The sequence below is a fragment of the Pseudophryne corroboree genome, chromosome 2, assembly GCF_028390025.1.
Source record: "Pseudophryne corroboree isolate aPseCor3 chromosome 2, aPseCor3.hap2, whole genome shotgun sequence".
NCBI classification, from domain to species: Eukaryota; Metazoa; Chordata; class Amphibia; order Anura; family Myobatrachidae; genus Pseudophryne; species Pseudophryne corroboree.
The window spans coordinates 964,496,578-964,523,782 of record NC_086445.1 but is presented as its reverse complement, the minus strand read 5'-3'; the positions used below and the strand labels follow the sequence as shown (position 1 = coordinate 964,523,782).

General features: G+C 47.1%; 1 protein-coding gene across 4 annotated transcripts in view; it reads right to left on the bottom strand.

The window, feature by feature from the left end:
- The window catches only part of USP25 (ubiquitin specific peptidase 25), a 225,733-nt gene that overhangs the window by 7,750 nt on the left and 190,778 nt on the right, over positions 1-27,205 (bottom strand). For 3 of the 4 annotated variants that reach the window (XM_063956354.1, XM_063956356.1, XM_063956355.1), the window contains 5 exons: positions 25,483-25,578; positions 12,927-13,105; positions 11,188-11,266; positions 2,713-2,792; positions 2,216-2,339 (listed from right to left, as the gene is read on the bottom strand). In XM_063956354.1, coding sequence (XP_063812424.1) covers positions 2,216-2,339; positions 2,713-2,792; positions 11,188-11,266; positions 12,927-13,105; positions 25,483-25,578 — 558 coding nt within the window. The remainder of the gene's footprint in view (positions 1-2,215; positions 2,340-2,712; positions 2,793-11,187; positions 11,267-12,926; positions 13,106-25,482; positions 25,579-27,205) is intronic. The other variant, XM_063956357.1, reaches the window with a different exon arrangement.

The following is a 27,205-nucleotide window of genomic DNA, read 5'->3' as shown; positions in this document are numbered from 1 at the left end:
ACATACATGGACTTTAGCATAGTTTCTATTTTGCGATCTGAAGGGTCTTTAAGCGTAGTAGCAGCTGGCACTGGTATGGTTAATTTCTTTGTAAGTTTCGACACTGACGAATCAACTATTGGCGGATTCTCCCATGTACATGTCACAGAGTCTGGAAACGGGTAACTAGACTTAAATCTGCGAGCTATAGAAAACCGTTTATCTGGAGTCTGTCGTGTTTCTACTAACATCTTATTAAGAGACTCCGAAACAGGAAAACACATTGGAGTTCTCTGTCGTTTCGTAAATACGACCTGATCATTTGTCAGAGGCTCCTCAGTCTCTGTAAACTTCAGAGACTGACGCACCGCTCTGATGAGATTATCAATACTTGAGCTGTTAAAATCCTCACTATCTGACTCCACTTCGCCCTCCTCACCCTCATCTTGTGCCGTGAGGTCTGGCATGGAATCGTCAGAATGCAACATAGCAGAGACTGGTAAATCATATGACATATGAAATTTATCCTGTCTACCCAAAATGGATTTGGAACTTTCGCAAGGCTGAGACGCCTCCAGTAGTTCTGGCGGTCTCACCCTAGACTCAGATCTTGCCGCTTCCCGCTCTTGTCGAGCGGCGGTCAATTCTGATTGCAACCCAGCCAGTACATTGGCTAGCATTTCCCATGGAGGGTCCGGGGATGAAACTGGCTTTAAAACCGGAGCAGAAATTGTATTCGTAACTGAATCCACAAAACATACTGTACATGTGGTAGATCCATCCGGTAACACACTGCTACAGACTTTACAGTGATGCTTTTAATTTTTGCTGGTGCCTTACTCATTATGGAGACAGACAATACAATACACAAAAAACAGACACTTGCACGACTCAGTAAAATAGTACGAAGGTGTCTCTATATATATATCTGGCCAAGTGCAGTACACGTGGCCAGTACTATGAAATGTGATCCCAAATTCCCACTAACACCCCTGCGCCTCCGGTGGAGTAGAGATGTAGTATTGGAACGTTCTGGAATCACAGCAGGAAGACACAGGAAGCATGGTTAAAATGGCTGCCATGCTTAAAATTATAGTCACAGTACAGGTTACAAGCCTTTAAACTGACATCTGTATGAAAATCCTGTGTAATTAACCCTGCAGCCTAGCATACTGCTGTTGCTGCAGGTTATCCCCCCTCGTGCCGCTGATTGTACCTCTGCTTGCAGCCTGTAATGCCCCCCCCCCCCCCCTGTATGCTCCATTTGCGCCTGAAGCGCTCTGAGCTGCGGCGGCGGCCAGAGCAGCGGCGGCGGGCGGGCGGACTGTTTAGCGGCCAGTAATATGGTGCGCCAGCGGTCTATTAAAGAAACGTTGTCCCCACACAGCGGGGCGCCGACCAACATACCTTGACTCTTGCTTGTGGTGAGGCTTCGACGGGGCTTCTCTGCAAGCGCCGGCCAGCCTGTGTGCAGGATGTCTGTCTGGCTGTGAGGGTGCTCATTTAGTGAGGACCGACACGCCACAGCTGCTTGTAGCAGCTTGCACTATCCCTGACCCTGCCTTTTGGAAGGTGGAAAGGCATGTGTATGAAAAAGAAATATTAACTAAAAAAAATAAAAATATTCAAAAGAATTGTGGACCAAGCCACAGAACCTGTTGCTACGTCGAGCACAGAAAAAACACTGAGGTACTCTGGGATATGGAGGGGTGGAGTGTTCTAAATTTAAATATTCAGTGCCCTGTTTCCTGCGGAAGCCGTCCATATCCCAAGAGTACTCCAGTGACCCCTAGTGGATGAAAAAGAAAAGCCGCAGACCTACTGTGTGTGCTTCCTGCTACAGTGATCGCGGCTTTGAAGCACAGTTATTGCGGTTTTGGTTTAGTCTGTCTGAGGCAGGTGGAACAAAAGCCCTGATAAGTGCCGGCGGCCTGGGCTAATGGGACAGACCCCCGGGGAACCATTAGCCACGGCAATTTACCACAACTATTGGATACCCCCCATAGTGTGCCTCAGTGATGTCATGCGATTGTAGTAAATGTATAGGCTGTTTTCTTGGGACTATTCCTTCAGCCACAAAGAAAGACGATGGGCGCATAGATAGCTTTTGCTGTCCATTAAACAGACATACAGTATACAGGTGGTGAGCTGGGGAAATGAGAGCTAGGTGACATGAACCCGATATACACAGCTGCCCAGTAATACGCGATGACACCTGCACTTTGTATCTACTTACTAGAAAACACTCTCTCCGATAATGGGACAGTAGCTCCTTGTCGTGTCCTCTGTACAGGCCTCTTGAAAGCAGTTCTCGATTGTACAGATAGCCATAAATGAGGTACAGCAACGCTTCAACATAACTAAAACAGAGCATAGAAAAAGCACTAAATTGTGTACAAGTCATCTATATACCACTCTGCATGCCACCTGCACGTAATACCATCCTATGCTATGGTCCCTGCGCACTTCTCATTACATATAAAAAGAGAACCCGGTCTATCATTTTCATGGATGCTAAGTCCATCAGTTGATTGTCTAGAGCACAGGTTCTCAAACTCGGTCCTCAGGACCCCAACACGGTTCATGTTTTGCAGGTCACCTGTGGACTTTTAAAATGTGACAGTTGGTGATACACAGTGCAGCTACTTGGCGACATGGAAAATGTGAACCGTGTGGGGTCCTGAGGACCGAGTTTGAGAACCACTGGTCTAGTGTATGTACATGATCTCCTACCTCTTGTTCTGAAACAGTTCCAGCCCAATCATGAGTAACATGGTAGTCTCTCGGAAGGTCCTGTATTCCTTGTGCCACCTCTAGACAGGAATAATTGACAAGAGAATTTGCTCTGTGTTAATACAATAATGCATACAGGCTGGAAAGCATATTACATTTTATACAGATGAAAAAACATGCTGGAAAACAAATAATCAGCTTAGGGCGGGTTTGCTAACAAGGAAGAAGTAGATTAGTTCCAAAAAATATTTTCAAACTTCCATGTTCTGGGTCACAATATCACACCTCCCACATAGCAAGGGCCATTTCAACCAGTTAGGACCAGAGGAGGTGACTGTATGGGAACATTCCTTGCCAATTGTGGGCTAGGAGCCTAAACGCAACCAGATTTCAATCTGCAGAATGTACGATATATATGGGGTTGAGATAGCACATTTAGGGGGAGTGACTTATTATGTAGGAAGGGGGTGGGGTAAAGGATATCATTGCATTTGTTTCTCTTCCTTTTTACTCTCATGTCATTGGAGGTTGTGGAGACTAAACCTTGGCCTATAACTATCAATGTACTGTACCGGGAGCACTAGGTCTCTTCTAGGTGTATTTCCAACAAGGTCATAAAACCATTCAATAAAAATAAAAAAAGGGACACATTTACAAAACGAGTTTTATGGTAAGAACTTACCCTTGTTAAAACGGTTTCTGCGAGGTACACTGGGCTCCACAAGTCTGGACAATGGGGTGTAGAGTAGGATCTTGATCCGAGGCACCAACAGGCTCAAAGCTTTGACTGTTCCCAGAATGCACAGCGGCGCCTCCTATATCACCCCGCCTCCCAGCACAGGAGCTCAGTTTAGTTAACCAGCCCAATGCAGTAGCAGGAAAAGAGACGACAACGGTTAGTAGCCACATACACCACACTCTCACGACAAGAGAAGTGTCAGCGGCTAATGCCATATCAACCCAAAGAAGCTAAGTGCGTCAGGGTGGGCGCCTTGTGGAGCCCAGTGTACCTCGCAGAAAGAGTTTTAACAAGGGTAAGTTCTTACCATAAAACTCGTTTTCTGCTGCGGGGTACACTGGGCTCCACAAGTCTGGACCATGGGGATGTCTAAAGCAGTTCCTTATGGGAGGGGACGCACTTTAGCGGGCACAAGAACCCGGCGTCCAAAGGAAGCATCCTGGGAAGCGGCAGTATCGAAGACATAGAACCTTATGAACGTGTTCCCGGAGGACCACGTAGCCGCCTTGCAAAATTGATCAAGGGTCGCACCACGTTGGGCCGCCCAAGAAGGTCCAACAGACCGAGTAGAATGGGCCGTAATGTGAACAGGAGATGACTGACCAGCCTTCACATAAGCATGCGCAATCACCATTCTAATCCACCTGGCCAGGGTCTGCTTGTGAGCAGGCCAGCCACGTTTGAGAAATCCAAACAAAACAAAGAGAGAATCAGACTTTCGAATAGAAGCAGTTCTCTTCACATAGATACGGAGAGCCCGTACCACATCCAAAGACCGCTCTTTGGGAGACAAATCAGGAGAGACAAGGGCCGGAACCACAATCTCCTGATTAAGGTGGAATGAAGAAACCACCTTAGGTAAATATCCGGGACGAGTCCGAAGAACCGCCCGGTCACGGTGAAAAATCAGATATGGGGAACTACAAGACAAGGCACCCAAATCCGACACTCTTCTAGCAGAGGCAATAGCCAGCAAGAACACCAGCTTAAGGGAAAGCCACTTAAGGTCAGATGAACCAAGAGGTTCAAATGGAGGCTCCTGCAATGCCTCCAAAACCACAGACAACTCCCAAGGAGCCACAGGCGGGACATAGGGAGGTTGGATACGCAACACACCCTGAGTGAAAGTATGAACATCAGGAAAAGTCGCAATTTTTCTCTGAAACCACACCAACAAGGCAGAAATATGAACCTTGAGGGAGGCCAGACGCAGGCCTAAATCTAGGCCCTGCTGTAGAAAAGCCAAAGGTTTGGCTGTACTAAACATGGAAGCGTCATAATGGTTAGATGCGCACCAAACAAAGTAGGAATGCCAGACCCGATGGTAAATCCGAGCAGAGGCCGGTTTCCGGGCCCGCAACATAGTTTTAATGACCTCTTCAGAAAAACCCTTAGCTCTTAAGACGGAAGCTTCAAGAGCCAAGCCGTCAAAGACAGCCGGGCTAGGTCCTGGTAGACACAGGGGCCCTGAACGAGGAGGTCTGGGCGTTGTGGAAGTAGAAGTGGACGCTCTGACGATAGACCTTGCAGGTCTGAGAACCAGTGCCGTCTGGGCCACGCCGGAGCTATGAGAAGCAGATTTCCTTTTTCTTGCTTGAACTTCCGAATTACGCTGGGCAGCAGTGACACCAGAGGGAACACATACGGCAGCCGAAACCTCCACGGCACTGCCAGCGCATCCACGAATGCTGCTTGAAGATCCCTTGTCCTTGCTCCGAAGACCGGAACCTTGTGATTGTGTCGAGACGCCATCAGATCCACATCTGGAAGACCCCACCTTTCCACGAGGAGTTGAAACACTTCTGGATGGAGGCCCCACTCGCCGGCATGCACGTCCTGACGACTGAGAAAGTCCGCTTCCCAATTCAGGACTCCCGGAATGAATATTGCCGATATTGCCGGTAGATGGCGTTCACCCCAACGTAGAATCCGTGAGGATTCCTTCATTGCCAAACGGCTTCGAGTGCCGCCTTGATGATTTATGTAAGCCACTGTGGTGGCGTTGTCCGACTATACTTGAACAGGACGGTTCTGAATCAAATGCTGGGCTAGGTTCAACGCATTGAAGACCGCCCGCAATTCCAGAATGTTGATCAAGAGGAGAGATTCCTCCTTGGTCCACCGACCCTGCAAGGAGTGCTGCTCCAGCACCGCGCCCCAACCTCTTAGACTGGCATCTGTCGTCAACAGGACCCAGTTGGATATCCAGAAGGGATGGCCTCTGCACAATTGTCGGTCCTGGAGCCACCAGAGCAGCGACAGACAGACCTCCGGAGTCAAAGAGATAATTTGAGACCTGATCCGGTGAGGCAGGCCGTCCCACTTGGCTAGAATCAGCTTCTGGAGGGGGCGAGAATGGAATTGAGCATACTCCACCATGTCGAATGCTGATACCATGAGGCCCAGCACCTGCATTGACGAATGTATCGACACTTGCGGACGAGAAAGGAAGCAACGAATCCTGTCCTGAAGTTTCAGGACTTTCTCCTGAGACAAGAACAACCTCTGGTTGTGAGTGTCCAACAGCGCTCCCAGATGCACCATGCTCTGAGCAGGGAACAGGGAGGATTTCTTCCAGTTGATGAGCCACCCGTGGGCTTGTAGAAACCGGACCATCATATCCAGATGACGCAGGAGAAGATCTGGGGAATTTGCCAGGATTAACAAGTCGTCCAGATACGGCAGTATCCTGACCCCTTGACGGCGGAGTACCAACGTCATCACCGCCATAACTTTGGTGAAGACTCGCGGAGCCGTTGTTAAACCAAAAGGTAACGCCAGAAACTGGTAATAGAGGTTGCCAATAACGAACCCCAGGTATTGTTGATGTGACACTGCTATAGGAATATGCAGGTAAGCATCCTGTATGTCCAGGGAGACCATGTAGTCCCCAGGTTCCAAGGCCAGAACTATAGAACGAAGGGTTTCCATACGGAACTTGGAAACCTTCACAAACATGTTCAGTGCCTTGAGGTTGAGAATGGGCCGGGAGGACCCATTCAGTTTCGGGACTAGAAACAGCAGAGAATAGTACCCCCGGCCCCTCTGAGCAAGAGGCACCTGTACTACGACTCCTGTAGCCAGGAGGGTCTGTACCACCGAATGCAGAGTGTTTGCCTTTGTCTAGTCCGACGGGACGTCTGTCTGGCAAAATCGATGAGGGGGTCGGTTTTTGAAGGCTATGGCGTAACCTCGAGTGACGACTTCCCGTACCCAGGCATCTGAAGTGGTCTTCAACCATTTCTGGGTATACCCTAGAAGCCGGCCCCCCACCCCGGGATCCCCTAGGGGGAGGCCCGCCCCGTCATGCGGCAGGCTTATCGGTCTTGGCTGCTGGCTGACGGGCAGCCCAGGCTCTTTTGGGCTTCGGCTTACCAGGTTTGGAAGTGCGGGCCTGCTTATGGTATGCCTGATCTTTTGCTTTACCTGAAGGACGAAAGGACGTGCCTTTGGCCTTCGACACAGAAGGAGCTGTATTAGGCAGACAGGCAGTTTTGGCAGTAGCCAAGTCAGCCACTATCTTATTTACGTCCTCCCCAAACAGAATATCCCCCTTGAAAGGGAGTACCTCCAGGGTTTTTCTAGAGTCCAGATCCACAGACCAGGATCTCAGCCACAATATCCTGCGAGCCAGGACCGACGTAGTAGAGGCCTTGGCTGCTAGGATACCGGCATCAGAAGCCGCCTCTTTAATATAGCGAGAAGCTGTGACAATATATGACAAGCATTGTCTAGCATGGTCATAGGAGATTTCAGCTTCTAACTCCAAGGCCCATGCTTCAATAGCCTCTGCCGCCCATGTAGCTGCAATAGTGGGCCTTTGTGCAGCACCCGTGAGGGTGTAAATCGCTTTCAGACAACCCTCGACACGTTTATCCGTAGGCTCTTTTAGAGACGTGACGGTAGTGACAGGTAGAGCTGAGGAAACCACCATCCTAGCCACATGTGAGTCTACTGGAGGAGGCGTTTCCCAATTGTTAGACAGCTCTGGCGCGAGGGGATAGCGAGCCAGCATCTTCTTTTGAGGTACAAACTTCGTACCCGGGCTTTGCCAGGGTTCCTGACATATATCCACTTGTTTAATCACCTTCTGACGCTTGAACCTATCTGGTTTCTTAGGAGGAACGGATGGCTCGGGATCATCCGTAATCTGCAGAATTAACTTAATAGCCTCCAAAAGATCAGGAACATCCACATGTGAACTACCCTCCCCATCAGCCGTATCTGAACCTGTGGGGTCAGTGTATGTGCTGTCTTCATCAGACGAGGTGTCAGTGACAGCAGTGGATTGTGAGGAGACGAGCGCTCGCTTAGAGGACCTCTTGGATTTAGGCGAGCGATGGTCAGACTTTTTAGTAGTCAGGGACTGTTTCAACTTCTTTAATTGAGCAGATAAATCGTCCGCCCACGGCGGGTTAGCTGCAGGGACTACATATGTTACTATAATACTGGTCGCACAGGTAAATTCATATTTAGTAAATGACCCCCATTTTTCAAATTATCAAAGATATTCCTTATATTCTTCCAGAAATTGGGGGGTGCTACCACAGGCAAGGTAAGTCTACAAGAAAAAGAGAGAAGAAAGAATTCGAAATGCCCTATGGTGTGCACCACCATAGGGCATTTCGAATTCTTTCTTCTCTCTTTTTCTTGGGGACTACATATGGTTGTACCGGCATTGGGGGTCCTATAGGGGGTGTTAGTTTATGAACTAGCGTATGCAGAAGCATGGAAAAAGTGGCCCACGGAGGGTCAGTATGTGCCTCCGTTGCCACAGTCCCACTGGAGGGCAAGGAGCCCCCAGAACCAGAGCCCACAGCTGCTATATTCTCCCCAGATGTGCCTGTGGCTTCAGCAACACCAGCAGTGTGTTCCGCCCCAGAACCGTTACCCTAAGAAGCAGACCTGATATAACTTGCAGTATGAGGTAACACAGTACAATTATTAGCAGCACTATATCCCTAAACCCTAACCCCTGCGCAGTGTAGTCAGCACCAGCAGAGATAAAGGAGAGATATGGTGACTAAATCACAGAGAAAAATACGTAATACAGATTATACAGTATATCTTTGTGAAAATCCTATATTAAATAACACCTGACGCACCAAGCCCCCTCAGGTTATAGAATATAGGGATAGCAAGTTGAGTGAAAGACACGAGATGGACACCACTCAGCTATCAATGCACACACAAATAGTCACAGTTTGTACAATGCAGAGGTTATTACAGACAATAATACTGCACTGGACTAGCTTATACAGCTATATAGTCAATAGATATAACACTACACAGTAAGAAACTGGATGTATATCACAGGGTAATTGTACTATAAACCCCTGACTAAATGCACTCTTTCTTACTAACACTGACTAAAAAGGCAGGTAGAATACTTAAGTGTCATGTAAATTCACAGCACTGACAACCAGGTGGCTTTACATAGGAGGATTTGCCCAAGCAGTACCAGGAACAGTGAGCTGAGGAGTAATGGCGCTGCAGACACTGCCAGGGAGTGAGGAAAAGACAGAGATGCAGCTCCAGGGCGGGAACAATTGCTGGAAATGGCGCCCTGGGGCTGGGGGAGGGGCTTCAGGTCTAAGCCTTATCCCCCTTGCTGGCAAAACCACCGGGTACTGTGGGCGATATTAAAATCGGTTTTAAGAGAAAACCTGACCTGCGTCCATGCCCTGGTGATCTAGTGGGATCGCCTGTATCCACAGTGTCCACCGCCAGTGCGCGCGGCCCGCCTCCCACTGACCGCGCCGGATCGCGATAAAGGCCGGGTCCCGCGAGCGGGACTTACTTACCACCTCCCGAAGCGTGGCCACGCGATCCTGGAGAGCCCCAGCCGTGTGTGTCTAACATGAAGAAAACCGAAGCCTCCGCTGTAAGTACCCGGCAACCAGGGCTCGGGAGTATACAGCGCCGCTGGGGAGAGCTGGAGCTGCAGCAGTGAATGTCACAAGACATTTACCACCGCTGCTGCCCTTGAAGTCTTCATTTTTTACCTCATAAAAAGCTTTTCTCAGGGCTGCTTGGAGCAGCCCCTCTGTTCAGTGCCTGCTTAGTGCAGCACCAACTGACAAACTGAGCTCCTGTGCTGGGAGGCGGGGTGATATAGGAGGCGGCGCTGTGCATTCTGGGAACAGTCAAGGCTTTGAGCCTGTTGGTGCCTCGGATCAAGATCCTACTCCACACCCTATTGTCCAGACTTGTGGAGCCCAGTGTACCCCGCAGCAGAAAAGGCGATTCATATATCTCCGCACTCTCAGAAATACTTTATTACATGTGTAAGGTATAAACCAAAATGTATTTCAACTTAAAAAGTTTAGTAAACTTTAAAAACATGAATTAATAAATAATTGTAAAGGGGATAGTGGTAAAGTTATCCTGGGCTAGACATTGATTTGTTTGTTTTGGGATGCAGTCACGTTACCGGCGGTCGGGATCCCGGCGGTCAGTATACAGACGCCGGGATCCCGACTGCTTGAAATGCCGACCATCAGAATGCCGACACACAGGGACTATTCCTACTCGGGGGTGTCCATGACACCCATACAGTGGGAATAGAACCTGTGGCGAGCGCAGCAAACCACTGAGCCCGCAAGGGGCTTCGTTGCACCCGCCCCCCTGCAGGCATTCTAGTGGCCGGAATCCCAGCGTCGGGATGCTGACCGCCGGGATCCCGGCCGTCGGTCACACGATCCCAATCAATCTGTTTTTACTGTGCACTTTCGTAGCTGTAACGGCAAAAACACAAATAGGTGTAATATATTCCAGATTATTATTATTATTATATTTTATTTATAAGGCGCCACAAGTGTTACGCAGCGCCGTACAAGGGACAGTACAGGGAGACAAAAACTTAGCATAACAGTAATTAAATAACAAAAATGGAGTACAGGTAACAAAGAGCACCACAATTCTCAAAACATAATACAGCTTAGATGTAAGTAGCGAGGGAGTAATCATTGTACTACTAGAGGCTGGCGGCCATAGATAGAGATGAGCCTTTACCGGTAGGAGAAAAAGCAGGTAAAGATGGTCGCTGACTGAAATGTGTTGAGAAGAGGGCTTAGACAACAATAGGAAAGAAGGCCCTGCTCTGAAGAGCTAACAATCTAGTGGGGAGGGGTGACAGACAGATGACATAAGGTGCAAACAAGCAGGAGGAAGCCTGATGGCAGTATGCAAGCAAAGCAGAGATGTTCAGGGCATGGGGCAGGGGGATGGAGGAGCAGCCTAAGGACTAGGTTATGCATTGGAGGGGTACGCTTTGATAAATTGGTGGGTTTTCAGTGCCCGTTTGAAGCTTTGCAAGGTCGGGGAGAGTCTAATGGAGCGGAGGAGCATGTTCCACTGAAGGTGTGCAGCACGGGCAAAATCCTGAACTCGTGCATGGGAAGCAGTGACCAAGGCAGAGGAGAGGCGACGGTCATCAGCCGACCGTAGTGGGCGGGAGGGGGTATGAAGGGAGAGGAGGTTGGAGATGTAGGGAGCAGTGGCATTAGAGATGGCCTTGTATGTGAGGGTGAGGAGTTTGAAGAGGATTCTGTAGGGGAATGGGAGCCAGTGTAGATTTTGTCGAAGGGGAGTGGCAATTACGGCAATTATATTCCAGCTTGCATCAGGCCATTATGTGCCTTACCATGCTCATATTTTGTTAGCCGCTAATGATCTTTAGCTGCCAGAGATTTACTATAGAACAGCAAACGTTTCACCTTGGAACCCAAACTAACCTTGTATTCCTCCATGTTAACTTCATCCGGCTTTATCAGGTCAAGCTTAGCTTGCGCCACTTTCATAATGTTGCGACAACTAAAAGAGAACAGGAACAGAAAATGCATTACTTAATTTCCTAACCCAAAAGTCAAGTTTAATGGATCTCTCCCATAACCGTATTTGCTGCTTGGGAGAGAGCATTTAAGAAAAATGAACTGTACGGTGATAGCGTGATTTGGCTCCGCACCGTAATAAATGCTCTCCGCTTGGTGTACGGAGTTGCCAGAACACCATGTGTACAAGTGAGCCAATGGAGAAACGTGCCATGGTAACCAATCAGCGGCTACGTTTAATTCTATAGAATGCACTCGATAAATGTTACTTCAAAACGGATTGGTTGCCACGGGCAACTTCTCCACTCTTATCACTGCTTCATACATCTACCCCAATATTCTTCCTGGTCTGCCCTCTCTTGTTTATGTGATTTGATTTCTTTCTTTATCCTTTTTTTTTTTTTTTTTTTGCGTCACTTTACTCAGTTATTCTGTTTTTATCTGTGGATAAGTCCCAGTTTGACCAATTCATACGCGCAAATACAATTCTAAACTTCACTGCCTGGACTACAGAAATAGGAAACAAAGTAAACACTGGGGCAGATGTATTAAGTCTGGAGAAGTGATAAAGCAGTAATAAGTGGAAGGTGATAACGCACCAGCCAGTCAGCTTCTACAGATGGAGCCACGCTAATCGTGGCTCCGTCTGCGACTAGGTGCGCCCGGCGAAGTGCACCGCCGGGAACGAATGGGACGCGCGTGCGTCGTAGACGCGCCCCATTCACTTTGAATGGGAGTGTGTCTCTACGCTCGGCGCGCCGCTCGCCCCCACCTGCAATGCAGCCACGCTCATCTGTAACGGCCATTTTTCAAATCTGTAATGATTGGCTGGTGCGTTATCACCTTGCGCTTATCACTTCTTTATCCCTTCTCCAGGTTAATTCATCTGCCCCAGGCCTATTCCAAAGGGTTAATGTGAAGTATTACCTTTCATCTACCATAAATGGCTGTACATTGCAGAATTTTTAAATCATGCGATTTATAATAAGCTTCCCTTTTCCCAGCTCCTAATAATAATGTTTCTTCATGAAAGCTTAGCTACATATAGCAACATAATGACATAATATAGCACCGCTATTGTTAGAGCTACTTGGCAAATACAGCAGTGCATGCCTGGGCCATTACTCACATTCCCTTCATTGAATTGAGGAAGATGTTATTACAGAGTAGAATGTTGCGGCACATGGCAGCCTAGAACTGAAGGGAGGGTATCAGCACAGCACATGGAGAACATAATTGAGCCTTACGGGTTGATCCAAATATCCACTATTAGGTGCTGCTATATACAGCAGTTACGGTGCCTCCGGACTCACAGAGCTGCTTACATAAATTTGCGAGTCCGGGGGCAAGCTTGGCCTGTGAGGCGGGGGGGGAGGTGGGGGGTCTGGGGTAGGGCACGTTGCGATGCAGTTGCTGGCATTTCCATACTGTAACAATTACAAAATGACAGTTCGGAGCTGGTTACAGTGTATAAAAGTTGGTGTTACCTGTAGCAACAAGAGGTTTTCTTTCATTTTCTAAACTGTAGTAAACAGTGAGTTGTGGAACGGTTTTCAGAAATGTCTCCTTGTGAACTGGTCTCTTATTATTAGACATGCTTAGAAAAAAAATAAGTTTAGCAAGAAAATAGAGCAATTTGTTACCGTTCATCGAAACTCAAATTGCGATCTGCAAACTGCTCCAGCAGGGTCCGCTCAATGATTTTCTTTGGCGCTTGGCTCTGGATGAAGTAGACAATGGCGTGTTGTAAGCGGTAGTCTGTCTCCGGTGGTGGATCCTCTTGTGATAATTTCAACAGTCGGGCATACTCCGTTTTGATGGCCTGAGGAAAAGAGGACAGAACAAAACCAAATGTATATGAGAAACGAGAAAAAAAAACCCAAACCTATAAAAAGCAGAGAGAGAAAAAGAAAACCATAATAAAACAAAATACAAACAATGAAACAGAAAAAAATATATAGTAAATTATATACATACAATCTTAAAATTGTAAAACACACAGATTAACACATACAAATGTAGGTTAGATTTAACAAGACCAGGAAAATATTTCTACAAATTCAATACTGTTCTGTGCAAATTTCTATTTCTTGGAGGCTGACAAGGATATGAGGGGGGAGGGGCAAACTTGCATCCCATATTAAGGGACCGTTCCCCAGAATTTATTCCTACAGTAACTAAAATTGTGTGAATAGCTGTAGACTAACAGGTGAGCAGAGAACCCTGCAACATAAGTTAGCTACAATAAAGACAATAATATTTTTTGAGGTTGTGGGCTCCTCCAATCTGTCATTTTTTTTTTTTTAATGGATTGTAAATGGTTCACTATTAAGAGCTACCCACGAGCTGAGGAGTGTGATTTGCTGTACTTATTCCACCCTCCACTTTTAGTTTTTCCTCAGAAAGTACTTACAGTAAGGCTACCTTATTTAGAAAAGTTTACTTTTGGATACTATAGGGCGAAATTAAAATGTTTTGTCTGCCGGCAGCCACTAGATGGCGCCCAACGGACCTATTCAATTGTAGCTCCATTCGGGCGCAATGGCTGCTGGCGTCTGCATTTCGAAAAGTGACCCACATGGCCGCCAATACAGCACTTTACGCGAACGGCTAAACCATACTTTTACTGGTGCGATCAGCGTGAAAATAAACAAACAATTGAATTGCGACTCGCGATCTCCTGTCACTGCGGACAGTAAATAGTGCGTGCAAAACAATTGAATACTGCTCTATGATTGGTATAACTCAGACCGGTCATGTTAATTTCAGCTCATAAGGCTTTCCCCACTACTCCTCACTTATCACCTCTTTGTACTTGTCTCCAAGAGAAATTTCCAATACATAATCCCCTTTGTGGAACGAACCATCTTACCCTACGCAACTTTTTCCTAAATACACATCCTTTAAGACCCACTTTCTCTTAAATTCTTATCAAAGTAACTTCTCCGCCTATCCTAAGCAGCGTCTTTTCTTGGATAATATAACAAATGTTCCTCAAATGATCTTTGTACCAGACATTTCCTTAATATTGTAGAACGTAGCCTTCATCAAACAGACCCGGATTTATGACACTCTGAACATGTTGATCAATTGGTAAGATGTAGGTAAAAATGTTTGCAGGTTGGATAAGGGACTTCTCAACCCCAAATAGATAGTTTATAATCTAAAATGCATTTGCTAACTGTTCATATGACATTCAATGGCAAACAGATAATGTCATTGGCACGTTTTTAGGAAAGTGTCCTAATAGGACCAGAGCTGAGATTGCAGTCTGTAAAGCTGCAGTGACATCACTGCAAAACTCTGTATATGTATCCAACAATCCATGCAGTGCATTTCTACAGAACAAATTCAAAAGGTTGTCTCTACTTTAAGTATTTAATATTAATTAGTGGCTTTATTTGGGGGATCACCAGGAGTTGTGACGGAAGTTGCATGATAAAACAGTATCACATGTTGAATAAAGGAAGGTGAAACGCGTTGAGCGTTATCACACCTTACCATTAACATATAAACACAGTGGGAGACTCGATCTTTGGAGTTATTTATACAACATACTCAAACTATTTGTAGACCACAATCTTTTACTTTTAGGGTTGCATAAACTCTTTTGCAACATTTACAGTCCTTATGCTGCATATACATCCAAATTTAAAGTATCACCAATAATTATGCAATTACATTAAATCTAAAGAAATATATTAAAAATTTAAGTTTTCTGAAGATGTAAGCTAGTTTTTTTTTTTTTTTTTTTAAACAGTTTGAATTAGTTTGTCAGTACTCCACTCGAGCCCGTCTCTGTGCCCCCATTTTTCAAGTAGGTTCCGATAGATCATCCTCATGTAGCCTATCAAAGAAATCTGAACAATCACATCAGCCCAGAGCAGTGTCGGACTGGGGCATGAAGGGCCCACCGGGGGATGCTGTTGTAGGGGCCCATGCTTAAAGGTGTGGCCAGCCACCATAGAAGTTTGGATAACCGTTACAGAGTACATGTTCTGTTCCCCTTGGTAAATATATAATAAACCATATTATTGTGAAGAATAATGTAACATAAGTATAATGCATAATTCAAGTGCACTAGGATAGAGTCTGGAACCTGATCCTTAGAGGAGGAGGAGGGCCCACAGGCAGTGGGGCCCAACGGTGGTTTCCCCTGTTCCCCTGTGGGCCAGTCCAACCCTGGCCCAGAGAAGCTAAAGGTAGAAGTATGCTAACCTATTGAGTGCTTGTGGTCATGGGTCATCACGTGGACAGGAATGAAAGTGAGGTAGATGCTTAATAAAGTGGGCAGGTATTTTGTTGCCTCCTACTTCCTCTCCCTGCTAGCAATTCTCTTGGTCTTCAGTTTGGCCTCTGCGCCTGGTATTACATAAAATGGGGCAAATGAAGAGTGTGTGAGGTGTTGAAACCCCCTAGTCTGTCTGAATATTTACTTAGGAGAATGACCATGGGCAGCGACTGCTGTGTATCCTCCCGGTTAGGACAAAACAGGGAAGTTGAGCAGAATAGTCAAGCAATTCTTCCAGTAGGTTAACCCACAACGGCTACCGTGTATCAGGCACATAACTTGCATTCAGCTGAGCTGGTTGAGGAGCACCAGGCTACAGATTTAGTTTTATTGGAGCATTTTCATCCACATCAATAAAAACACGTAGGGGGCGATTCAGACCTGATCGTAGATGTGCGAAAAAATGCACATCTACGATCATTTTCTCTGACATGCGGGGGGACACCCAGCACAGGGCAAGTCCGCTCCGCATGCCGGGTCCTGCCCCCCCGCAGACATGCCAAAGTGTCAAACAGCAGCGATGCTTTCTGTCGAGTAGCCCTCTGTCTGCGTAGTCTAGCTGTGAAGGCAGTCGGCTACCCGCCATATCAGGGTCGCAGCGGCTGTGTGTGACGTCAAGCAGCCACCGCGGCCCACCCCGCAAATGGTCCGGACAAGACTGCATTGTCCGGACCGCAGCCGACATACCACCCTCCCGTCCCGCGACCGCCTCTGCCTGTCAATCAGGCAAAGGCGATCGCACAAATGAGATGCTGTTGTATCTCACTGTGTGCGCACGAGCAGTGTGGCTTCTGCGCGTGCACACTCTTCACCGGGCATCAGACTGCGAACGCTGCAGCATTCCAGTCCTAAGTAGGCCCTTAGATCAGTGGAATCCTGTATCTGCTCGGTGCTTGTTGCAGTGGAGGCAATATGGAAGCTACAGAGAGTTGAACACTGGAAGGAGCAGAATCCTTCATCAGCACAGTTGTAGTGCGGCTCATCAAAGCGCGTGCTGCGGGAGGACTGTGCCCTTCAACAGGCTTCAAAATGAAACAAAAGTACATACATGCAACTTGTTATGCGATTGAAGATTATTTTCGGTTTGTATACTAATATGTAATTTTGATGCCTGATATTTAGTGTGAGATTTTGTCTGTAAACGGCAGTGAGGTTAGTGACTGGTGAGGTACTGGCTGTTCAGCTGCCAACTCCTCTCGGATTCAGGGCTGCTGCCAGCCACCCTTTCTCCACCGGGTCCCGCCACCACAAATGCCCACTGCCGCATGTGCCCACAGGCCAGTGGATCCGCCGGTCCAATCACATCTGCAGGACTGACGGCGGTATGCTTTCAGGTGGGCTGAATGCACGCACCTGTCATTGAGGTGCATAGACTGGTGCTGCTTCCCTATCCTTTTTCAATGGGCTTTTACAACCCATGGCTAGGCTCCGCCCACTGCCTGCCCACCGCTTCCTGAACTTTATATTGTCAGCGGGAGGCATCTCTCCCGCTGCCTCCCACCCTAATACGCAGGGATTGTTACAGGGGGAGAATTATTAGAATAGTAAAAGATTATATCTATATCATAGAATCTGTGTTATAAATATCTTCTTTGTATTGTTTTAATCATTATGGCAGGGGAGGCACTGCCTCCCCTGACTGCACATCCCTGGTGAACGGTCAGCTAATAAACTGAACGGAGTATTCTGCATTTCCTGATATCTGACCAATATTGTTCGGCATGAGCTGAATTTTACATAAATCACTGAGCGCTCTTCCTTGCTATACAAACAGAAAAGAAAAAATAAGAATTTACTTACCGATAATTCTATTTCTCGGAGTCCGTAGTGGATGCTGGGGTTCCTGAAAGGACCATGGGGAATAGCGGCTCCGCAGGAGACAGGGCACAAAAGTAAAGCTTTTACAGGTCAGGTGGTGTGTACTGGCTCCTCCCCCTATGACCCTCCTCCAGACTCCAGTTAGATACTGTGCCCGGACGAGCGTACACAATAAGGGAGGATTTTGAATCCCGGGTAAGACTCATACCAGCCACACCAATCACACCGTACAACTTGTGATCTAAACCCAGTTAACAGTATGATAACAGAGGAGCCTCTGAAAGATGGCTTCCTAAACAATAACCCGAATTAGTTAACAATAACTATGTACAAGTATTGCAGATAATCCGCACTTGGGATGGGCGCCCAGCATCCACTACGGACTCCGAGAAATAGAATTATCGGTAAGTAAATTCTTATTTTCTCTATCGTCCTAAGTGGATGCTGGGGTTCCTGAAAGGACCATGGGGATTATACCAAAGCTCCCAAACGGGTGGGAGAGTGCGGATGACTCTGCAGCACCGAATGAGAGAACTCCAGGTCCTCCTTTGCCAGGGTATCAAATTTGTAAAAATTTACAAACGTGTTCTCCCCTGACCACGTAGCTGCTCGGCAGAGTTGTAATGCCGAGACCCCTCGGGCAGCCGCCCAAGATGAGCCCACCTTCCTTGCGGAATGGGCCTTAACAGATTTAGGCTGTGGCAGGCCTGCCACAGAATGTACAAGTTGAATTTTGTTACAAATCCAACGAGCAATCGACTGCTTAGAAGCAGGTGCACCCAACTTGTTGGGTGCATACAATATAAACAGCGAGTCAGATTTTCTGACTCCAGCCGTCCTTTAAATGTATATTTTTAAGGCTCTGACAACGTCCAACAACTTGGAGTCCTTCAAGTCGTCTGTAGCCGCAGGCACTACAATAGGCTGGTTCAGGTGAAACGCTGATACCACCTTAGGGAGAAAATGCGGACGCGTCCGCAGCTCTGCCCTATGTCGAATGGAAAATTAAATAAGGGCTTTTATAAAACAAAGCCGCCAGTTCAGATACTCTCCCGGCCGAAGCCAGGGCCAGTAACATAGTCACTTTCCATGTGAGATATTTCAAATCCACATTCTTTAGTGGTTCAAACCAATTGGATTTGAGGAAATCTAAAACTACATTTAGATCCCACGGTGCCACCTTAGGCACCACAGGAGGCTGTATATGCAGTACTCCTTTGATAAAAATCTGGACCTCAGGGACTGAGGCCAATTCTTTTTGGAAGAATATTGATAGGGCCGAAATTTGAACCTTAATAGATCCCAATTTGAGACCCATAGACAATCCTGATTGCAGGAAATGTAGGAAAACGACCCAGTTGAAATTCCTCCATCGGAGCACTCCGCTGCTCGCACCACGCAACATATTTTCGCCAAATACGGCGATAATGCTTCGCGGTGACTTCCTTCCTTGCCTTTATCAAGGTAGGAATGACTTCTTCTGGAATGCCTTTTCCTTTTAGGATCTGGCATTCAAACGCCATGCCGTCAAACGCAGCCGCGGTAAGTCTTGAAAAAGACAAGGACCCTGCTGAAGCAGGTCCCTTCTCAGAAGTATAGGCCACGGATCGTCCGTGACCATCTCTTGAAGTTCCGGGTACCAAGTCCTTCTTGGCCAATCCGGAGCCACTAGTCTTACTCCTCTTTGCCGTATAATCCTCAATACCTTTGGTATGAGAGGCAGAGGAGGAAACACATATACCGACTGGTACACCCAAGGTGTTACCAGCGCGTCCACAGCTATTGCCTGCGGATCTCTTGACCTGGCGCAATACCTGTCCAGTGTTTTGTTGAGGCGAGACGCCATCATGTCCACCATTGGTTTTACCCAACGGTTTAATAGCATGTGGAAAACTTCTGGATGAAGTCCCCACTCTCCCGGGTGAAGGTCGTGTCTGCTGAGGAAGTCTGCTTCCCAGTTGTCCACGCCCGGGATGAATACTGCTGACAGTGCTATCACGTGATTCTCCGCCCAGCGAAGGATCCTGGCAGCTTCTGCCATTGCCCTCCTGCTTCTTGTGCCGCCCTGTCTGTTTACATGGGCGACTGCCGTGATGTTGTCCGACTGGATCAACACCGGTCTTCCTTGAAGCAGAGGTTCCGCCTGGCTTAGAGCATTGTAGATTGCTCTTAGTTCCAGAATGCTTATGTGAAGAGACTTTTTCAGGCTCGACCACACTCCCTGGAAATTTCTTCCCTGTGTGACTGCTCCCCAGCCTCTCAGGCTGGCATCCGTGGTCACCAGGATCCAATCCTGCATGCCGAATCTGCGGCCCTCCAATAGATGAGCCTCCTGCAACCACCACAGAAGGGATACCCTTGTCCTCGGCGACAGGGTTATCCGCAGGTGCATCTGAAGATGCGACCCTGACCATTTGTCCAACAGATCCCTTTGCATGGAATCTGCCGAAAGGGATTGCTTCGTAAGAAGATACCATTTTTTTTTTTCCAGGACTCTTGTGCATTGATGTACAGACACCTTTCCTGGTTTTAGGAGGTTCCTGACCAGGTCAGATAACTCCTTGGCTTTTTCTTCGGGAAGAAAAACCTTTTTCTGAACTGTGTCCAGAATCATCCCCAGGAACAGCAGACGAGTTGTCGGCATTAATTGGGATTTTGGAATATTCAGAATCCATCCGTGCTGCTTTAGCACCTCTTGAGATAGTGCTAAACCCATCTCTAGCTGTTCTCTGGACCTTGCCCTTATTAGGAGATCGTCCAAGTATGGGATAATTAATATGCCTTTTCTTCGAAGAAGAAATATTATCTCGGCCATTACCTTTGTAAAGACCCGAGGTGCCGTGGACAAACCAAACGGCAGCGTCTGAAACTGATAGTGACAGTTTTGTACAACGAACCTGAAGTACCCCTGGTGTGAGGGGTAATTGGAACGTGGAGATACGCATCCTTGATGTCCAAGGATACCATAAAGTCCCCTTCTTCCAGGTTCGCTATCACTGCTCTGAGTGACTCCATCTTGAACTTGAACTTCTTTATGTACAGGTTCAAGGACTTCAGATTTAGAATAGGCCTTACCGAGCCATCCGGCTTCGGTACCACAAAAAGAGTGGAATAATACCCCTTCCCTTGTTGTAGAAGAGGTACCTTGACTATCACCTGCTGAGAATACAGCTTGTGAATGGCTTCCAAAACCGTCTCCCTTTCTGAGGGGGACGTTGGTAAAGCAGACTTCAGGAAACGGCGAGGTGGCTCTGTCTCTAATTTCAACCTGTACCCCTGAGATATTATCTGCAGGATCCAGGGATTTACCTGCGAGTGAGCCCACTGCGCGCTGTAATTCTTGAGACGACCGCCTACCGCCCCCGAGTCCGCTTGCGAAGCCCCAGCGTCATGCTGAGGCTTTTGTAGAAGCCGGGGAGGGCTTCGGTTCCTGGGAAGGAGCTGCCTGTTGCTGTCTCTTCCCTCGTCCTCTGCCTCGTGGCAGATATGAATAGCCCTTTGCTCTCTTATTTTTAAAGGAACGAAAGGGCTGCGGTTGAAAGGTCGGTGCCTTTTTCTGTTGGGGAGTGACTTGAGGTAGAAAGGTGGATTTCCCGGCCGTAGCCGTGGCCACCAAATCCGATAGACCGACCCCAAATAACTCCTCTACGCATCGCCTGTCCACTGTCGTGTCCATAAAGCTCTTCTGGCCGAAATGGACATAGCACTTACCCGTGATGCCAGTGTGCAGATATCTCTCTGTGCATCACGCATATAAAGAAATGCATCCTTTATTTGTTCTAACGACAGTAAAATATTGTCCCTGTCCAGGGTATCAATATTTTCGATCAGGGACTCTGACCAAACTACCCCAGCACTGCACATCCAGGCAGTCGCAATAGCTGGTCGTAGTATAACACCTGCATGTGTGTATATACCTTTTTGGATATTTTCCATCCTCCTATCTGATGGATCTTTAAGTGCGGCCGTCTCAGGAGAGGGTAACGCCACTTGTTTTGATAAGCGTGTTAGCGCTTTGTCCACCCTAGGAGGTGTTTCCCAGCGCTCCCTAACCTCTGGCGGGAAAGGGTATAAAGCCAATAACTTCTTTGAAATTAGCAGTTTTTTATCGGGGCACCCCACGCTTCATCACACACGTCATTTAATTCTTCTGATTCGGTAAAAACTACTGGTAGTTTTTTCACACCCCACATAATACCCTGTTTAGTGGTACCTGTAGTATCAGCTAAATGTAACATCTCCTTTATTGCCAAAATCATATAACGTGTGGCCCTACTGGAAAATACGGTTGATTCGTCACCTTCACCACCGGAATCAGTGCCTGTGTCTGGGTCTGTGTCGACCGACTGAGGCAAGGGGCGTTTTACAGCCCCTGACGGTGTTTGAGGCGCCTGGACAGGCACTAATTGAGTGTCCGGCCGCCTCATGTCGGCAAACGACTGCTTAAGCGAGTTGACGCTATCCCGTAATTCCACAAATAAAGGCATCCATTCTGGTGTCGACCCCCTAGGAGGTGACATCCTCATATTTGGCAATTGCTCCGCCTCCACACCAATAACGTCCTCATACATGTCGACACACACGTACCGACACACAGCAGACACACAGGGAATGCTCTATACGAAGACAGGACCCACTAGCCCTTTGGGGAGACAGAGGGAGAGTCTGCCAGCACACACCAAAAAACGCTATATATGACAGGGATAGCCTTATGATTAAGTGCTCCCTTATAGCTGCTTTTATATTAATATATTGCCATTTATTTAGCCCCCCCTCTCTGTTATACCCTGTTTCTGTAGTGCAGTGCAGGGGAGAGACCTGGGAGCCTTCCTGACCAGCGGAGCTGTGACAGAAAATGGCGCCGTGTGCTGAGGAGATAGGCCCCGCCCCTTTTTCGGCGGGCTCGTCTCCCGCTATTTAGTACATTTAGGCAGGGGTAAATATCTCCATATAGCCTCTGGGGCTATATGTGAGGTATTTTTAGCCTTTTTAAAGGTTTTCATTTGCCTCCCAGGGCGCCCCCCCCCAGCGCCCTGCACCCTCAGTGACTGCCGTGTGAAGTGTGCTGAGAGGAAAATGGCGCACAGCTGCAGTGCTGTGCGCTACCTTAAGAAGACTGCAGGAGTCTTCAGCCGCCGATTCTGGACCTCTTCTTGCTTCAGCATCTGTGAGGGGGCCGGCGGCGTGGCTCCGGTGACCATCCAGGCTGTACCTGTGATCGTCCCTCTGGAGCTTCATGTCCAGTAGCCAAGAAGCCAATCCATCCTGCACGCAGGTGAGTTCACTTCTTCTCCCCTCTGTCCCTCGTTGCAGTGATCCTGTTGCCAGCAGGAATCACTGTAAAATAAAGAACCTAAGCTAAACTCTCTAAGCAGCTCTTTATGAGAGCCACCTAGAATTGCACCCTTCTCGGCCGGGCACAAAAATCTAACTGGAGTCTGGAGGAGGGTCATAGGGGGAGGAGCCAGTACACACCACCTGACCTGTAAAAGCTTTACTTTTGTGCCCTGTCTCCTGCGGAGCCGCTATTCCCCATGGTCCTTTCAGGAACCCCAGCATCCACTTAGGACGATAGAGAAACCACAATAGGACGTCACGCGTTTCACTGATCTACTGACTTATGGGATAGTACATGTGAATCTAGTTCAGATAGAGAGGGCGGTCTAAAACCAAAATGCATAAATAACTGTCTAGCAATCATTACCAAAACAGATCTTTGACAAACAGTAAATCAGCAATAAAACTACTTACTCAGACATACGGTAGCTAGCAGAGTCACAACAAGGAACGGCACATACGAAGCAGCATGACAATTTAATGAATGAAGACGTTTTTTAAAAATTCTTTTAGGAAACCCATTCAGACCCCAGTTTTAGATGCTCAGACTTGGCTTGCAACAGGTTATTGATGCAGCATTACAGTATAATACTGCTACGCAAAGACTGGATTACAGGGACGCCCTCACAATGATATTATCATTGCTAGCTAAAGTTTATGTTATAGTGGATTATAGTGTAGAGTAATAACAGTAGGTAGCCGAATGATTCCCTCCCTGTATTTAAATGCCCGCACATAAACATAGCCATACTTGCAAAACGATGCAGCACTCCTGGCGATTGAGAATGACAGGCTTCACACAGGCATCAGTTTGGCAACGTTTCAGTGCCATGTATTGTAGTGGCACTTTCGTCAGGTCTAATGTGACAATAAAAGCATTCTTACCTTTATAAGAAATCACCCCCATTGTGAACGCCGCTTCTGGACGCGGGACCGCTCTCCCGGCCAGATGGCGCATAGTGAGTGACGTCATCCCTTGGCATCCACCTCACGTGCTCCCCGCCACCATAACAACATGTATACAATGGACAAACCGGTATCAACCTGGTAGTAATAAACATATATAGGGGTATATTCAATTGAAGTCGGATCCATTCCGACATTCATTTGTCGGAATGGATCCGACCTGGGGTATTCAAAGCAATCTCAATTCGACGTTAAAAAAAGTCGAATTGAGATGCGGGAGAGCGGCGCCAGAGGAGAATGGGGGTGAGCCATGGGCAGACGGGGGAGTGCAGCGCTACAGCAGTGGGCAGCGTGGCCGGAGAATGTCACAGCCACCGCTCACTGACTGAGATCACTACTAGATGTTTTTAAACACAATTCTTCTGCATTAAGTGATTCTGCTCAAGTAACTGCAAGTGATGTGTGGAGGTTGGGAGAATAGGTCATAGGTCAGGGAATTTGTAGATATTCCAAGTCAATAAAAGATCAGAAATAATCCCCTTTATATTTCAGTCTAAAAGTTTATATTTGATCCTCAAAGTTTTCCAGATATGGCCCCCTATATAACATCCTGCGAGTTGCTGGAACTGGCACAATTCTGGCTAGACCGTATATTATAGCGGGAACACTTCATAAAAGGCACAACCAGGTTGTTTTTGCCTTTTAAACTATCACCTCTTTAAATCTACAGTCTAAATTGCAGGAACTGCGCCATTTCTGGCAACGCACAGGCTAATAAACATGAGCCAATTTCCTACTGATTAGACTATAGTAAGTACAGTAAATGAATTGAAGCGTACACAATCAGAATAATTCTCTGAAAAGTAATGCAACTGAATGGCAAGCAAAGCATATGGAGAAGAGTCTATTTTGTGCTTTGTAAACAGAACCGGACCCTACCAAATGGCAATCCTCTCCACAGACTAATATGTTCAGCTATTCACACCTGCACTAGTGTAGCGTTACTGGTCAGAAGTACACATGGGGTAAAATCCTATTAGGCTCGATGCAGTTTCGGCTGATCAAACCGGCTGGATATCGCAATTAATGACCGATGGTCATTATCACGGTATCCAATTAGAGGCCGTTTTGATCGGGTAAAATTGGACCCGCGGCCGCTCTAAAACACATGGGTTCGTGGTCTAACTCCTGATTCCATGTGTTATCGCAGCTCCGGAGGCCCCTTATCACAGATTATGGTTTGGCTGCCTGAGGCACCTGAAGCACAATTCCTGATAGGTGCTGACATCGGGGGAAAAAGGATGACGGCATTGGAGCTAATAGGATAGCCCCCGGCAATCCTATTAGCAGTGGTAAAGTACCGCTGCTAATAGGATACCGCCCATAGTTCATAAATTATGTTCTCTATCTGCGGAAAACTGAGGCGCCTGAGCTGTGGCCAGGGTATGAGGGAGAAGGACCAGTGCATCTTGGGAGCTGAAAAGCTTAACTGTTTTGAGGCCTGATCCTGGTCTCCACCATCATACCCCAAGGTCATCCCTGTGGATGCCTATGGACTCTGAAGAAATTATTACTGATCACTTAATTAGCAAGGATTGACTATTAAAGCGGTTTAAAAATTAAATCGGATAATGTTTGTTGGTGTTTTCAGAACGAATTATACCAAGGGATTAATGCCGGATGTTTAGCAGTGTTCCAGAAAAGTTGATAAATGTGATGTATTCCATAAAGCACACAAAATACACACTGGATTATGTTGTTGAAAGCAAAGAAAATGCAACACAAAAATTCAAGACACAAAAACTGAGCCAACAGCAAAATGAAGAGAACAGGATTGTAATCTGTACCTTAAAGAACCCGGCTTCGGGTCCACACCTGTCATACACATTCCTGGATTTACCTATAGCCATGATAATACCTTGCATGTTCGGGGTCATCATGACCTGCCACAGAGGATTTAAGTTTTAATAATTATTATCTTACTTGTTAGCGAGATAGAACAGACGCATGCAAAAATGAAAATAAAGCAGATATATGTTAAAAGCAAGTCGACACATGCATACACTATACAGTTTGCTTACAATACACCAGGAGATGTTAATGGATGAGAAGAATGAGGAGGAGGAGGCCGGTGAGGGAATGCCTGCTGCAGATTTTATGATGTTTGAAGGCAACGGTATTCATCTGAGGACCTTAGAACCCAAACCCCTAACCAACACCAGGTAGGAGAACGTTCTTCCCTCGGATTCATCCAGTGACCTTGTAACTATCATTTACTTATATAGCCACCCCTTTCTATGCACTGCTGAACAAGAGTATTTGTCATACACATCATGTTTGCCCCACAAAACACAAAATAAATACACACACACACACACACACACACACACACACACACACACACACACACACACACACTATAATATGGGTTAATTTTGTAACAGACCAATCAAGCTACCAGTATGTTCTTGAAGTATGGAGGAAATTGGACATCCTGAGGAAACTCATGTAATTACGGGAAAACCATACAAACAGCTCAGAGACCAGGCTCTGATCGGGACCGCAGGTAGCAATGCTAACAGTACTACTGTACTATCCTTGTTTGGTTTAGTTTGTTCTAGATCTTGAAAGAAAAATTTAATGTAGAGTTTTTTTTAAAGGCTTATGTAGTTAATTGTACATGGTGCTAAATACCAGCATTTGCAGTCAGCAGATCATTTTCAAGCATTTGCTTCTTGCAATTTACCGCCAGCAGCAAATCACCATAGCCAAGCAGATATAGGAGGTATATATTCTTTGCAGACATGGTATTTGCAAAATAGAATCACTGCTTTTCTGGAGCAGAGTGTTTCTTAAATAACTGACGAACACAACTAAAGATTCACAGGTGGTACTAAATTTCTCTATCGTCCTAGTGGATGCTGGGGTTCCTGAAAGGACCATGGGGAATAGCGGCTCCGCAGGAGACAGGGCACAAAAAGTAAAGCTTTTCCAGATCAGGTGGTGTGCACTGGCTCCTCCCCCTATGACCCTCTTCCAGACTCCAGTTAGATTTTTGTGCCCGGCCGAGAAGGGTGCAATTCTAGGTGGCTCTCATAAAGAGCTGCTTAGAGAAAGTTTAGCTTAGGTTTGTTATTTTACAGTGATTCCTGCTGGCAACAGAATCACTGCAACGAGGGACAGAGGGGAGAAGAAGTGAACTCACCTGCGTGCAGGATGGATTGGCTTCTTGGCTACTGGACATCAGCTCCAGAGGGACGATCACAGGTACAGCCTGGATGGTCACCGGAGCCGCGCCGCCGGCCCCCTTGCAGATGCTGAAGTAAGAAGAGGTCCAGAATCGGCGGCTGAAGACTCCTGCAGTCTTCTAAAGGTAGCGCACAGCACTGCAGCTGTGCGCCATTTTCCTCTCAGCACACTTCACACGCAGTCACTGAGGGTACAGGGCGCTGGGGGGGGGGCGCCCTGGGAGGCAAATGTAAACCTATATAAAGGCTAAAAATACCTCACATATAGCCCCCAGAGGCTATATGGAGATATTTAACCCCTGCCTGTATTCACAAAATAGCG